Here is a 16,905-nt window from a genome sequence, read left to right on the forward strand (position 1 = left end):
AAGTTTTTAAAACAGAAGTTCTATCACCTCTAAAAATGAGCCCAATAATTTTATTAAAACCAGGAATTCTAAGCTTTCCTATAATTACAACCCAATTAGTCCACTCTGTCCAACCTTTAATATTCATCCCCAAAAGTAACAGTATTTAGCCTGAGGTATTTTGAATGTGGCTCTACAGTCCCTAATTTAATGGCATTTCCCCCCTCTAACAATGGTCTTATTTCCACTTTAGTCCCATGCCATCTACAGTATTTACTACAACATAGTCGAAAATTAAAATAGCTGGAAAAAATCCTAGGACCCCTTGAAACAGCTGCTCATTACCTACTTCTGTTGAAACAGGAGCCACACAAAGATCTGCAAGTGTTGCCTGACTGGATCCAGAATAAAGGGTCTTAAACTTGGTTAACCAGTTTAACTATTCCTATCAAGCCTTGGTATAATTAAGATGCTGAATATCACATACTTATGGTACCAGAGGTCCAAAGTTTTGAGCTTTTAATGCAACTGAGAAACATTTCATAAAATTTTTAACTTAATATGCCTTAACACATCTGTGAGGTAGTTAAGTCAACAGTACTACCCATTTTAATACACAGTAAAACAAAAGGCAAGGGTAAATAAATGACACACGTTAAGCAATAAGAATTGGAATTAACTGTAGAGGCTTGGGGCCTTCAGTCTAGTTATGACCAAAGGAAATGAAATTTAACCTTTTACTTTTTCTATGAAAACCATTAAATCATTTAAGAATTGTCTTTTTTTTTTAATACTTTCTTATTAGTAGATGTAATAGTACCTCTTCCAAATCTGGCACCCCTTTCTTCAATAATATGGTAAACTGGGTACATAATTTAAGCTAGGCCTCTGCTTCTACCTGAATTAGTACAAAGTTAAGACGTTATCTTTTGAGAACTAAAATTATATGACATTTTTATTTTAGGATGCAAAAACAAAAATGAGCAAACAAACAAACAAAAAACTTGAAATAGGCTTGTCAAATGGTGCAAATTCATCCTTTCCATGGAAGCAGAAGGCAGATCCTACCACAAAGAGAAGATGCTTAATTAATGGAGGTCAAACTTTAAAAGTACAATTGAAATAAAAATAATGAGGCATAACTTCTGAAAATACTAGGTTTTATTCACCTCCCTAAGATAATCAATAACCATACTATTAGTTAATCAGCTTCTCTTATAGTAAATAATGTCACCTGACAGACAAAAACCTGTTAATCTAAATTATCAGGTGTAGTCTTACTGGAAATTCTTAACCATATACTTGTCTTGACAAGTTTTGCTTTTCGAACGATGAATTGTCTTAATGCAAGTCATTGTGTTACTGTAACAAAGTAATGAAAGGCACAGCTCTTGCAAGCAAACTGAAACCCATTCAACCAGCTGAAAAAATACTTTGGTTCTTCAGGAAAAAACTTAGCAAGACAAAAAAATCGGGTTCATTTCACAGTTCTGTTCATTTTCGTAGCTTTAATCTAACAGTTACATGATAAAAATATTCCAAGAAGAACCAAACTATATAGCAACGGACGAACATGCGTGAGAGATTCTGCGCATTCGATGCAGCTGGCAGAAAAACTAGTTAAAATGCTAAGTAGAACAAATTTGGTCTTTAAAATATCAGTTCCTTTCCTTTAAAAAAAACTTCTGAGTCTACCAAGAAAATACAAAAACATAAGGCTGTAAGTAAATAATAGCTGTGTTTAGGCTATTACAGTGCAGGTTATCCTCAGGGCCTCATACATCCTGCTTCACTGCTGCTTGCACTCTGCTGGATTTTGATCCTTCTGTTAAAGGAAAACAACAGTCAATCTATCTTTTTCTATCTGCTTCAGTTAATTTTTCAATAATAATTATTTTAATTATCACATTATCTCACTGTTCTGTCAAAATTTTTGCCGAATTTAAAAAAAGGGATATAGTACTTATAGCAAATTACTCATTCAAATATTACAGTCACAAAAATGCTAGAACAAAGTCCTGATTTTACACTGTAGAATGAATGCCATAAAGTGAAACACATTAAAGTATAATCTTAAAATAGCCAAACAAATTATCTTAAGTCATATTACCAACTGTTTCTGCCTTTCAAAAATACTAATTTCATTCATATTTAGCTGTTAAGACCAATTCAGACATGTCAGAATATTTGATTTTTTAACTACCCTCTCTTACCTGATGAATAGTTAAAGCGTCTTCTGGGTATTTTACAGCATAAGCAAATGAATAAATGCATTAAAGAGAACCTGGAAGTTTCAAGTGAACCCTGGTAACAAACCCAGCATTTTGTAGGAGATCAAGTCCTTTCCTAACCCTGATATGACACCTTCCTACGGCCAGGAAGCCTAGACTCGGGCATGGAGAAGAGGTGACTGGAGAATCTGAGAGCGCCGCTCCCGTTTCTGTGCACTCCTGCATGCAGAGGATTTAAAACCTGTTCACAAGCGTTCCTCAGGAGAGAAAACATCCTAAACAGCAGCAGCGTAAGTAATTTTGAATGCTTAAAAATGCCGAAGATAAGGCACCATTAAAATAGAATCCTAGGGGAAACTATGAAAAACCTAAGTTCAGAACCAAAAATAAAAGTTTCTTAGGAAAGGTACATTGAAATTACACGTACTGTTGAAATTTCAGAACCAAAAATAAAAGTTTCTTAGGAAAGGTACATTGAAATTACACGTACTGTTGAAATGCCAGTGAGGAAACATTTATTAAAGACTTTAAGGGTAAAAATAAATTTTATATTCAGAAACATACCTAACCTGCCTTAAATTTAACAGAAAACAGCACTAATTTTGCTCACCTTTGGGTCACAGTCTGGATCATTTTCCTCATCTCCTTCTTCTTCCCCTTCCTATATTAAAGTTCAAAATGCATCCATGAAGTAGGTACACAGTAGGAAGAAATGGCTCATAATGTAGGGAGAATTTAATACAAGTTACTCTATAAGTCAACAGATTTTTCATGATTACAGAGTTTGGTGACAATGCAATTTAATTTGAAAGCTTCTAATATGAAAAATTTCCCAACACAACTTGAGACATCCAGACAGGTTTTATTGAAAAGATTTACTGCAGCCAACGTTGAAAAAGTTTACTGCAGCTTTTGACTTCTTCAAAGAGCTGATAACCCTGCAGCAGAACAGAATTATTTGAAATAAAAAAAGTGTTCTGAGTTTTGCAGTTTATTTATTGAAACCTCATACATACATTGCTTGGATGTAAAATTCTAAAACCACGTTTTTCCAAAAAAAAAAAACGTTTTTATCCCATATCATGGAATAATGAATATACCAATGGAATACATGAGTCACTCAATTTGCTTCTCAATGTGTTAAACAGAGAATTATTCGCTCATTTGGTAAACATTACCTCATCCGCTTCTTCACCTTCTTCATCATACTAAAAAAGGGAAAAAAGATGACGTTTGAATGAAGCTAACATGTGAAAGTAGCATTTACTCAATATCCACCACTGTATCCACTAATGTCTAAAAAAAAGGGAAAAAATACTTTCGTTTGGCAACTGATTAAAACAAGGACAATAGCTACATGAATCACCCAGCTCAGTGCCATGATCTAAATTTAACAACTTAAAAAATAAAGAACACAGGATAATCAAGGGTAAAGTGTGAGCAGGTAACTATGACTTGTCTGTAAACAGTATTACTTGTCTGTAAAAAAAAGGACCTAAAGCCTATCTGAATGATTGCCACTTAACAAGAAAGATGTCCAAAATATTGGAGAATCACCTAGTTTTACCTTAAATTGTTCCTTTGTATTTCTATGAATAAAAATTCCATGCTTTCTAATGAAGATTTTTATCAGAATTCAAAAATGTCCAAGGTTATGATTTGTTTGGTCAAAAACATGTAATGGATTTACAACACTAACCCAACATACTGAAGTTTTACTATTTCAAAGTAGCCTTCCTAATAGTAGGAAAATATAAACTACAATAAACCAAACACAGACTCTAAGAGAATCTGTTTAAAACAATTCAAAGAAGTTACTGAAAAGGATGTAGTAATGAGCCTAATTTTGAATTATTCTGTCTTGCTTTTTAACAGCTCCATCTATTCATTAAACCTCTCACCAATTCTGACTACCACACCCTCACCAAAAGATTTCACTGCAGGATTCAGATTCACTCACATCATCATCATCATCTTCAATAGCTTCTCCAGTAAAGTATAACACTGATCTTGGGATTATACGCTCACGTAAAAAGTGACCAATTTCAAAGTCTGCAGCGAGGATAGCTTCAGAATCATCATCCTGTTAAAGAAAAACAGAGGCACAAAATGCAGTAACTTACTAAATCTGGCATATGTGGGACTGCTTGGTTTAAATCATTCACAGAAACTCAACTTCACTTTAAACATTTAAAAGTAGCTCATGTGTGCATGATCAAATAGTCTTCTACATGTGCCTTAGGTTTACAGGTTTTTAATAAAGAGAAAATGTTAGGAGGTCAGTGTGCCTACTGATCATTGCTTAGTTTCCTCTAGTTTAAAAGTTACAATAGCAACTTTGCTATACGACGGCAATTTTTAATATTATTGAAAATACCGAATGGAATAAAAGGAAGGATCTTAGACTCTTATAAATAAAATTATGTATATGGCACATAATATAGACCAGAGAGGATCACTTCATACTTCCTGAAAGAGACTTATCCAAGCAGCTGGGTAGTGCCAAATGTCACGAAGTCCTACTTGATAAAGACTAAGTCAGTCTCAGATTACTACTTAATGGCAAAAGGCAGCAGAGAAATGCTGCTGACATTAATAATTATGGATAAGACTTAAGTTCCAATTCTGTGATACTAAACAATGAGTAAATATTCTGTGAAATCCTGAATGTTCATTTTTGATCCATCAATACAATCCCATCTAGTAACAACAAAACACCAAAGGGTTAGGGGAGAAGACTTTCAAGGAAAAATTCTAATCGCAGACAGAGATGTTCTATCCATAACTACTCAAGACTGTTTTCATCAATACTTGGTAACAGACTTAAGCCAAATTCAAAGCATGTCTAGCCTACACTGCATGTATAGATTTCTTTAAGGCTGTTCCTCATTCCAGACCGTATGCCAAGGACATTTCAGCTATATGATCAACATATATAAAATAACCACATTTCTACTGAAATAATAACCACAGAAAAGAAACCTAAGCAGAATGTGGTTAGTGTTTTCTAAACAGTATAAATGACTTAATACACTCCATTTTCAATAAGGAAGAAAACTTAATAGTTTGAAAACTTGAATCCCTCACATCAGTATTTGCAAGTCTCAAAAGAAACGAAAATCTTTAGTCTCCCACCATTTCTCAGTGGAAGCAGCAAAAGCATTTTCAATGGAGTAATTTTTCAGACGTGTAAAGGTCCTTTTTTCTGCATTACAAGCCTCAGTACAAAATACTAGCGGCCACTTCCCCACTCCTCACATTTGAGAACCAATCTTTTAATTTTATATATAGTAAACAATTCAACAAATAAACAATTCAGCTTACCAGATCTCCACTCTCAGGAACTGCAAAATTGAGAAAAGAAATCCAAATGAGTAAAAGTTAAACAGAGCTCATAAGAAAACAACCATAAACACTCAAAGCAAAACACTATTTACCTTCAGGAGGGGCAAAAAAGTTAAAGAAAGAGTCATTAGAAACTGTTTTGGTCACAGTACGAACTGTCCCACGTCCCTTGTGTTTCTGCTTCTTCTTAATCGTTTTCAAAGTGACATTCTTCCCTTTTTTCCAATCTATCTGGCACCTTCCAAAACAAAGAGAAAAGAATGTCTATCACAACGCATTTATACTTTCAATTGCTGGAAAGCTGACATTTTTCTAAGTAAATGTTTTATTTTCCAATTTTAGAGGGGAAATTTGTGCTGCTTTCTGTAGCAGTATAGACAGAAAATTTTTATTTCTCAACAAAATTTTTCAATGTATTTATAATTACCACAAACTCACAATATAATACATTTAAATGTGTACTCCTTTGGAAAAATATCTATTATGGTCCATGGAGAATCCTGCACAAATGGTTAAGCTCTTCTCAGAAAACATTTTACTGAAATATTTGGAGATAAACTAGGTATGTATGTGTGTACCTAGCAGACAGACTAGAAAATAATAAATATCACAAATCTTAAGTTAAACAAAAACAGATGTAGCACTCTATTAAAGTAGTAAAATGAAACTTACCCTGTACAACCCATAATTTCTGGTCCATCAAAAGAAAAGGGATCAGAATCATCTGGTTCTGATCTCATCCTATATGTCTTTGTCAACACTTCATTTGTGAAATATTCATTGGGTTCAAAGTGAAATTCTAAGACAAAACTCTTAAAAAAAAAAAGCAACATTAAATTAAATTTTTACATGATAAAATTTCAATGCTTTAGTACATAAAGCTTAATGTATGATTTCTATAAACATAAAATTTTAAGTGACAAAGTCCTATTCTGGGAAAGTCATGTAAATCCCAAATTACCTTAAAAGCAATATATGGCACCAAATAAACTGAGCAAAACTTAGTTCAGCTTATACTGTTTAGTAACATGTTTATGAAATAGGTTAGGTAAAGCTGAACAATCTCTCCTTTCTTCCCTCCATCTCCCCAGAGAGGACTTTCAATCTTAGACTGACAGAGAAAAGGCCCAACCTTAGCAGATGTAATACAAGAACCTACAGCCCACAGAACCTTTGCCCATGCTTTCCATAAACCTGATGGTTTCAGGGAAAAGCTGTTGGCTGATCTTCCATAATGAAGAAGTAAGGACGCTCTAACACCTTCTGTTCTATTTACTTTCCAGACACATGTTTTTTAATACAGAATAAGCACTTCCTTATTCATGTTACTTTGCTGTTATTTTTAATACATTTTCAATTCAGTATCAAAAATGGATGATTTTTACAATCAGAGGAGGAAAAGGAATAAATACAGCATCACAACTATCAACATGCGAACTGTAATTCCGACTAACAATTGAAAGTACCAAATATCATTTTCAACTTCTTTTCACTCCCTTGTCTAATTGTTGAACGTCACCTTTCTTTAGAAAGTTCGAGTGATCTACTATGTAAACATCTAATGCTACAAAACTGGAAATATTTCAAGATTCTTTTACCATAGGTTGACCAGCATCTGAGAACTTCACTTTAATATCTTTCAAGTGCTTCAGAATAGGCTCATCATGTTCCTTAAAAAAAAAAAAAAAATCAAAACGAGTATCTAAATGGCATTTTAAGACTAGTGTTCTTCTATTGGACGATATGCATTTAACGAACTGAGACATTTTCTTGAAGTTTTATGTATAATTTTGAACCTTAAGATTTACTCTCCAGGTTATGCCTTACATGAAGCTAGTTTAAAAATGTTTCCTGATCATAACTGCTACCATTTCCAGCTGGTTCTTGTTCCTTTACTACTTTGCTAAAAAACAGAAATGCAATAAGCTGTCATTGTTTTGAGATAATTTCTTTTTCTTGACATTAACTTCCAACAATCACAACATGAGATAACAAGTAATAATGCAGATGAAAGTGGCCCAAGAAATGATTCAGATTAGGAGAGGCAAAGTTTCCCAAAGGCAACATCTATATTGGTTTCCCAGAGAAAAGGACAATTATTAAACTAGGTAAGTAAAGAGCCTGCTTATCAATGCAGGAGACACAAGAAGACTAAGGTTCAAGCCCTAGATCGGGAAGAATTCCCTGGAGCTGGGAAAGGTAATCCGCTCCAGTATTCTTGCCTGGAAAATTCCATGGACAGAGGAACCTGGTGGGCTATGGGGTCCCAAAGACTCAAATATAACTGGGCATGCATCCACCCACCCACACACACACGTATGTTTACAGTGTTCTTTGACAATGCAAATATTCCTTGGAATAGCTTCAGACTGAAAAAGGTCTCTCTGGTCAGACAATCAAAACAACCCACCATAACCTCCATACTCTGCCATCTAAAACCAAAAGGCACAGGGCTATGTGAGAATTACAGGGAAATGACCAATTATGTAAGAAACTGTTTCATTATTTAATTTTTGGAAATGAATTATAATTTATTCAATTACATTAATCAAAGCTGCAATCCCCCTTCTGCCAATAACAGCTCTTTCAAAAGAAAGCCATCATGGGAATTCCCTTGCAGTCCAGTGGTTAGGTTTCTGTGCTTCCACTGTCAAGGGCCCAGGTTTGATCCCTCATTGGGGAACTAAGATTCCCATAAGCCTTGGAGCCCTCTTTTCCCCTCAAAGGCAATCATTCTATAAAAGTCAACAATACAGAGACCAGTCATCACAGTCATTTAAATTCCACAGGTTTACTCTTTGAGGTAAACTGGTGTTTTATGAATAAAATTACCTGAACCATATCACTGAGCAAGTCAACATTCTTAAAAACGGTCAGCCAAAACTCAGGAATTCCCTTGGGATCTTCTTTTTCTTCATCCTTTTTCTCATCTTCAATCTTGGCCTTTTCTTTTAGCTCCTCCTTAATAAAAGACAGCATTAATGAATGTTGGATACCTAGATTAGACATCTTGATAAAATGTTTTACATTCAGGACCCAACAAACCTTCAACTAATTCTAACATTCAGCCAAAGAAATTCTAGTCTAATTGTGTAAACACTGCTGTTACCCACAGCAAACTTTTACTTCTATAAATATTTACTATACCATATTCCTCCCAAAAGAAAGCTACTAGGACCCATGAGATGTAGAGAAAAAAATTTTAGCTTCATGGAAAAAAAAAAGACTTGAGCATAGTAAAGAGAAAAAGCAAAAAAACATAAACCTCATTTACTGCCTCACTCACTGGTTTTCTAAATTAAAATATATTCTCTTAAGGTTAAAATATGGACACTGGAGAAATGCGATCACGTAACAGGGCACTGGATCTATGTCACAGTTCTGCCATCTATAAAGGTTGGGCAGGTCACTTAGAAGCCTTCATCTCCACTCAAAAAACAGGAACAATCCTTTCGTATGTCATAAGGAAGTTCAAAGTAAAGGTTTATATAAATCTATAAACTTTAAGTACCATAAAAATACAAGGAAAAAGTAAATTTGGGTATAGACAGTGCCAGGCTAACAGTGGCTCATCTGCACTCATATCCATCTCACAATAAAAGAGATATTCCCGAAGTATAAAAACACACTAAAGATAATACCAACCGAAATTTCATCTTCCTCATCTGGTTTCCATTCACATTCTTCTTCTGTAGGTTCATAAATGGCATTAATGATCTCAAATCGCTGAAACGATTAAAAAAAAACAAATTGCATAAAACTCTGGCATCCAAGCTAAAAATTGTCTCTCATTAACACTCACAGATTTAATGACTTCATACCACAAGCTGAATTGTTATTACTGATAGTTTCCCCAAATATCTTTAATAACCATTTTGCTAAGAGGTCAAACAAAAGTTTGTTTATATTTTCAAAGCTTTATTATCTACTTGAACTTTAGATAAAAAGTATTAGAAAGCATTACCTTATCAAACAGAGGCTGATAAAGAACAGCATACTTTCTTTCAAGATCATGAACTTCCTCATAGAATTTGGCTTCTATCTGTGCACACTTAACTTGAAGGTTTTTGAGAGCATTCACTCGTCTTTTAACTACCCTAGGCAAGCTGAAAGGTTAGAAAATACCAATTATACAGCATCACAGTGAAACACAAGTCACTTTTGTCATATTGAAACTGAAGCATAAAAGTTAGTGAATGACGTTCATAGTTAGCAACATGCATGCACATTCATGTCCAATTCTCTGCAACCCCATGGACTGCAGCCTGCCAGGCTCCTCTGCCCGCGGGACGGACTCTCCTGGCAAAAATACTGGAATGGGTTGTCATTTCCTCCTCTGGGGATCTTCCCAGCTCAGGGATCGAACCCAGGTCTCCTGAATGGGCAGGCAGATTCTTTACCACCAAGCCACCTGGGAAGCCTTTAGTGAATGACAGGTTTCCTCTTTGAAGCAAAAGGTACATTCAAATACAGACCTCATGACCATTAAGCATTTCAAAACAGCAAATTTAACCAGGTAGCAAATTTAAACTGATAAGAAAATGTAAATTGTATCACAAATCCTAAATCTTTCATGGTAATCAAACCTTACCACTGAGCTTGTCAGTGCTGGTATCTCAGGTGTGAAACAGTCTATCTCATACAGTTAAAAAGTCATGAACTGACTATCCTGATAACCTGAATTATTTTTTTTAAATATGAACAACTGAGGGAATTCCCTGGCAGTCCAGTGGTTAGGACTCTGAGCTCCCACTGCAGGGGACACAGGTTCGATCCCTGGTCAGGGAACTAAGATGCCACAAGGGATGCCAAAATCACTGAATAAACACAAATAAAATATGTACAGCTGACCCTTGAACACAGGTTTGAATCACTTATATGCAGACATTTTTCAATAGTAAATACTACAGCACTATACAGTGTATGGCTGGTTGAATCCGTGGAGATGGAGGAATCCGATACAAAGGGCGACTCCTTATATGCTGTTATACACTATGTATAAAGTTACAGACTGATTAGCTCCTTATTCAAGGGCCAACCGCATCTCTCACCTGTGTCTATTGTTATTAGGGGAAAGGAGGGGACCATATCTCTTTCTGGAAAAAGAACAGTATCCTACAGGATTATTTTTTTTCTAGTCTCAATATTTAATTTGGAATTTGAGATTACATTAAATAAGTACATAGTATTTTATGAAGAGGGGAGGGGGATTTTTAAAATAACAGCTTTCCTGAAGTATAATTGATATGATCCACTATGGGACATTTTTTTTCTTAAACAATACACACACCTAGTTTATGAGCCCCTCAAAAAATTACTAAACTTACAAATCCCTCTAACACCCAAAAAACATTCACTGAGGCAGTTTGTACAACCCGTCCAAAATCCAGATTAGAATTTCCTGCCATAATGAATGGACCTAGAGATTGACATACTGGGTGAAGTAAGTCAAACAGAAGAGGAAATATTTTATGACATCCCTTATAGTCAAATCTAAAAAGAAATGATATATATGAACTTATGTACAGAACAGACTCACAGAGAATGAACTTATGGTTGTCAGGGAGGAAGGAAAATATGAGGGGAAAGGACAGTTAGCAAGTTTGGGATCGACACGTACATACAGCTAGATTTAAAATGGATAGCCAACAAGGATCTACTCTGTTATCACAGGGAACTCTGTTCAATGTTATGTGGAGCCTGGATGAGAGAAGAATTTGGGAGAGAATGGATACATGTATATGTATGGCTGAGTCCCTTGGCTGTCAACCTGACAGTGTCAAAGCACAATCAACAATTCTCCAGTAAAAAAATCAAAAGCTAAAAAAAAACTTCCTGCCATAGACATGTTGTTGTAATCAAATTAATTCTCTTATTTAGCCACTTAAGGTAAGTAAAACAAACAAAAAACAAAAACCTGAAGTATCAAGTTTTACTTCTTACAAGTGAAAGTAAAATGTTCTGTCAAGACGGTCAAAGAACTTGATCACCTAGCTTTACCCTCAACTTCACATGTCCAAAAAAAAACCAACCAACCCAAGAAACTTTATGGAAACAAGAAGGCTCCATGGCTCTGTATCTCTCTGATACACACACACACACATGCACGCGCACACACACACCGTGAGCAAATTGACACACACACACACACACACACCACTCCCCCACCCCAAGACCAAATTCTGAGTAAGACCGCAGGCTGCCTTTAACTAGTACAGACAGGATGAGCGGGCTGCAACTTCAAAGGCAGGGATGGGTGGTGGTGATAACCAGAGTACGAAACGGTGAAGTCAAGCTGGAAGAAAGCTTTTGTGCAGAAAAGCTTTTAAGTTCTACATCTGCTTTCAACACTCATTGCCTGTCCCCTTCACCCTTCACAGAGCCCAGTTCTTAGGATAACACAAAGAGCTGACCAAAGCTGGACGGGCACAGAGCCGGAAGCACTCACTCTTGCCCCTACTCCAATCCAGGAGCAACAATTACAACCAAAGCAGACTGCTTCCTCCCAAGAAAACCGTCTGCAATTGCCAGCCCACAAGGCTGAGGTGACGGGAGCTCTCCTCAGGCTCATCCTGGCCCCCTCTCTCTAAACCCCATGAGACTGAGGTGACGGGAACTCTCCTCAGGCTCATCCTGCCCCCCCCCTCTAAACCCCATGAGGCAGAGGTGACAGGAGCTCTCCTCAGGCTCATCCTGCCCCCCCCCACGCCCCAAACCCCATGAGGCTGAGGTGACAGGAACTCCCCTCAGGCTTACCCTGCCCCCCCCAACCCCCAGGAGACTGAGGTGACAGGCGCTCTCCTCAGGCTCATTCTGCACACCCCCCTCAACCCCATGAGGCTGAGGTGACGGGAACTCTCCTCAGGCTCATCCTGCCCCCTCTCTCTTTAAACCCCCCATGAGACCGAGGTGACGGGAACTCCCCTCAGGCTCACCCTGCCCCGCCCCCCCTCAACCCCAGGAGACTGAGGTGACGGGAACTCTCCTCAGGCTCATCCTGCCCCCTCTCTCTTTAAAACCCCCATGAGACTGAGGTGACGGGAACTCTCCTCAGGCTCATCCTGCCCCACCCCCTCTAAACTCCATGAGGCTGAGGTGACGGCTCTCCTCAGGCTCATCCTGTCCCCTCTCTCTCTAAACCCCAGGAGGCTGAGGTGACAGGAGCTCTCTTCAGGCTCATCCTGCCCTCTCTCTCTAAACCCCATGAGACTGAGGTGACTGGGCTCTCCTCATGTTCATCCTCGCCCCTCTCTCTAAACCCCATGAGACTGTCAAAACTGAAGCCTAACTGCCATCCCTCCCTTGATACTCACGGGAGTAACTGATATCACCCAGTAAGCCACAGAAACAGAATAACTAGACGGTTCCAGAGTACTGCGAAAGAATGAAATATTTAGCATCTGAAGCATTATTAGACAGATGAAGGATTTAAACAAGAATGTAAATATATATTTAAAGGGATGAAGGAGGATAGATACTATGAAACAAGACCAAGAACTCTAAAACAAGGTGGGAATACTAAGTACTAGAAATACAGTAACTACAACAACGAACAAATAAGATAAACAGAGGTTCAACTGAAGAAAAAAAATCCATGAGGTTTAAAAGCTCTCAGACAGGCAGTGGTAAGGACAAAAAAGCTATAAGATATTAAGACATGGATGATAAATTTTAACAACAGCTGAAAAGGAGAAGGAAGGTGGATTATCTGAAGCAATGAGTATAATAAATTTCTCAGAGTGAAAGAAATATGAAAATCCTTACTCAAAGCACTGAGACGTTACTGAGACGTATAACTATCAAAGACAAAAGTAAATTCTAAAGGTGTTAATGAAAAAAGCAAATAACCTATAAAGGAAAAGGAATCAAAGTGACATCAAGCTTCAAAGGAAACACAAGAATATACAATAATGAAGAAAAAAATGAAGTTAAATCTTTAGGATATTTAAGACTTTGAACCTAAAATTTTCAGATATGAAGAGCAAGTAAAATTTCAGATATGAAGGTAAAATAAAAATTGCCTATGAGGCTTCCAGAAATATGCCACACTCGTATTCATTAAAAATAATTTTGAGGAAGTAAAAAAAAAAATCCAGATGTCACATAAGGTATGGGTGAATTAAAAATTGGTAAAATTTACTGTTGCCTAGAAGGAAAAAAAACAGAAGCCCACAGGAAGTACATTATCGGTGAATTTAAGAGACCAATAAAGGTAAATAAAGCTATTAGATTAAAAGCTATTTTACTATAAGAGAGAGGTAAATTAAGTGAATGAAGATTTTTTACACATCTATCCCCAAAACTGATAAAGCAATTAATCAGTAAGAATCTGAACAGTACAACTAATATGCCTAAGCTATTGACTTTGGCATATAGATCTCCACTTAACATACCCGTAACATTTATAAAAAGTTTTATAGCTGTTGAAGGTTTTTTGAACTAAACATGCAATCAAGAAACTGGAAAGAGGAAGAGAGCAAACCCAAATAAGGAAATAACATTAAAGGCAAGGGGGGGAAAAAGCAGCAATAACAAAAATACATGGAAATGGAAAATCACAGGCTGTTCTTAAAACATCAAGATTGAGACAACTGACAAAACTAATGAAGATACAGAGTACAGAATATGGAGGGGCAATTAGGTTTTCTAAAAGTATGAACTAGATACTAATAAATTTGACACCTAGATAAAATGCATATTTTTAGAAAATAAAACTCCACAATTGACAAGAGAAATTGAAGACATTAGTTTACCAGCACACGTAAGCTCTTTTCACTAGTGAATAAGGTAACTACCTATAAGTAACTACCTACCCTAAGTAACTACCCAACTCGTATTTCCGAAAGTATATCTTTAATATAATTAGTAAATTCAAAGAAAAGGTCAAAAGATCATCAGAATCTATAAAGGACAAAAAGACCATTAAAAAATCACCAACAGACACCAAATTAGTGAAGAGATTATATATTCAATTCTGGTAAAGATTAGAATGCTCATTTTGATGCTAATGCTTAACACAATATTGAAAGTCCTGGCCAATGTTATCAAGAAAGAAAAATTACCATGGAGTGTGATATAATGTGGAAGATGAGAATTAAAACTGCCATTGTTTACAGATGAGACTTTGGGGCTATGGGAAAAATAAAACAAATTACTATACAACAACAGCAAGGTTTCTGGACACAAAATCAACTTTAATACTAATCAACAGCACTCCTTTATCATGAACAACTCAAATGGCAGCCCACTCCAGAATTCTTGTGATCAGCCTGAGGGACTACAGTGCATGGGGTCATGAAAGAGTTGGCTATGACTCAGCAACTAAGCACAGTACATATACATATACACTGAATAACAAAACTAAGAGTCAGAAAAAAAAAAAAAAGTCAAACAGAAAATACAGTAAAAAATAAAATAACAGTCACAATAACAATACAAATTAACTAAGAACACTTTGTAATAAAATACGGAATACGATCTGAATAAATACAACGACATGGATGAGACAATTTAATACCAAAAAGATAGTGGAATTCCTATCAAAATTTTAGTTGCTTTATTGTGGGGGTTCTGTTTGTTTTTTAAGAAAACCCTAATAAACTCACCCTCAACCATACATGGGATAACGGGCTACAGACGGTTAAGATCAATCTTAAGAGTGTGTTCATGATGGGTGAGGGATGGTAGGAGAAAGCAACTCACTGTCAGATATGAAGACATACTCTATAGCCCTAGTCAGTAAGTGGGACAATGGCAAAAGAACAGGCAAAGGAACAATGAGGAGTGCTGCTGAGGGATAAGAAGAGAGCGCTCAGAGAGAATCTGATACGTAATAAAGGTGGTTAACAGAAATAAACGGGGAAAAAGGAATCGTGGAGTGAAGCGTTATAAAAACTTACTAAGAAACAGAAAGGTGATCTCCAGAAGGATTCATGGTCTAAAGGTAAAAGATAAAACTAATCAAGTCAATAAGAAATGTAGGAGCAAGGAAAAGACATCTTCAAAAGAACAAGACATAAGGTTAAAAATTTAATGAACATAAAAATTAGGGATTTAATGGAGGAAACCATGGACAAAATTAATAGAAAGGACACAAAAAATTAGTTACGAAGTCTAAAACTGAGATAGGATTAAAATCTAGAACACATAAGAACTCCTACAAAACAAAAAAGACAGTAAACCCCCAAAAGTGAATGGGCCAAAGGGTACATACAAATGAGCAACCTAAAAGGCTCACTCCCAATTATCATGCAAAGAAAGTCAATTCATTAAAAATCAGAAGATACAAACAAAACAAATGGAGCCTGCATCTCTTAGGCTGATAAAGACAAAAACTATAAGGCTGAATGATGCCAACTGCTGGCAAGGACACAAGGCTAAATCAACCTTCACATATCCTGGAAGTACCGGAGGCTTGCATATCCCATAACTATAAACCCCACCGGGAAGTACATACTCCAGAGAAACTCTCACACAGCCCCTTAAGAGGACAGGCACCAGAATGACCATCACAATGGAATTTGTGTTGATGGAGCTTGGAGACAATCCAGATGGCCGTCAAAGAAAAAGCATACAGTGAAGCATGGTGGACGCACATCACAGAGAGCAAGGGAACACAGAGAAACCACTGACTAGAGATACATACAGACAGCAATGTGGGCAGATCTTAAAATCAAAGTTGTGTGAAAAAGCAGAATAAGATATTTGGGTTATTACTAATGACTTTTATCACCAATGAAATAAATAAGAAATCTGTATTTCTTCTAATTCTCTGCATTTCTAACAAATCTCTAAACAAATCTCAGGGATGATTTAAGATTCATATACTTCCTATGGAGATGAACCAAAATAAACTTTAAAAGACCAACTCTAAATTGGTACTTAGCAAAATTTTAAACCCCTAATAATCCTATGATGAACATTCGCTTTTCCACTGTGACATACATTAAGTCCCAGATGACCTTAAAAATATTCACCTGCAACGCTGATTATAGAAAGACAGACTATGAAAAAGAAGAACGTGTACCTTTCAATGTATCCTGTTGGTGTTTCTACCAGACCATCAAGTCTTTCTTGAAGGGCTGCAAGAATCTGAGGATTTTGCATCATCTGAACAGTCAGCTGACGCGCTTTAAAAAAAAAAAACAAAAGGGCATCGAAAGAAGGATTTTATGAAAATGTATTATGCTATTTTTATTAGGGCAATCTAATCATGAACCTTTCCTGACTAGCCCATAAATTGCTGGTATAAGTACAGACAAATAGCAAGCTAAGGAAAATTCACTCTAGGAAAACCTAGCGTATAGAAAAAGTTCAGGTTCCTAAAGATGTCTAAGGCACACCACTTCTT

The 16,905-nt window shown here is 36.4% G+C and overlaps 1 protein-coding gene across 3 annotated transcripts in view; it reads right to left on the reverse strand.

Annotated features, from left to right (window-relative positions):
- Window positions 1–819: 819 nt before the first annotated feature.
- NAP1L1 (nucleosome assembly protein 1 like 1) overlaps window positions 820–16,905 on the reverse strand; it is a 36,699-nt gene continuing 20,613 nt past the window's right edge. The window contains exons 4-16 of one of the 3 annotated variants that reach the window (XM_052639358.1): window positions 16,582–16,684; window positions 9,520–9,661; window positions 9,201–9,281; window positions 8,388–8,516; window positions 7,154–7,225; window positions 6,228–6,367; window positions 5,648–5,793; window positions 5,535–5,554; window positions 4,171–4,293; window positions 3,389–3,418; window positions 2,821–2,871; window positions 1,733–1,804; window positions 820–1,043 (exon numbers count right to left, since the gene is read on the reverse strand). In XM_052639358.1, the coding sequence (XP_052495318.1) occupies window positions 1,769–1,804; window positions 2,821–2,871; window positions 3,389–3,418; window positions 4,171–4,293; window positions 5,535–5,554; window positions 5,648–5,793; window positions 6,228–6,367; window positions 7,154–7,225; window positions 8,388–8,516; window positions 9,201–9,281; window positions 9,520–9,661; window positions 16,582–16,684 (1,073 nt within the window). In that variant the 3' untranslated portion in view covers window positions 820–1,043; window positions 1,733–1,768. The other 2 variants (XM_052639361.1, XM_052639360.1) reach the window with 2 other exon arrangements.

Source organism: Budorcas taxicolor, chromosome 5, assembly GCF_023091745.1.
Source record: "Budorcas taxicolor isolate Tak-1 chromosome 5, Takin1.1, whole genome shotgun sequence".
Lineage (NCBI taxonomy): Eukaryota > Metazoa > Chordata > Mammalia > Artiodactyla > Bovidae > Budorcas > Budorcas taxicolor.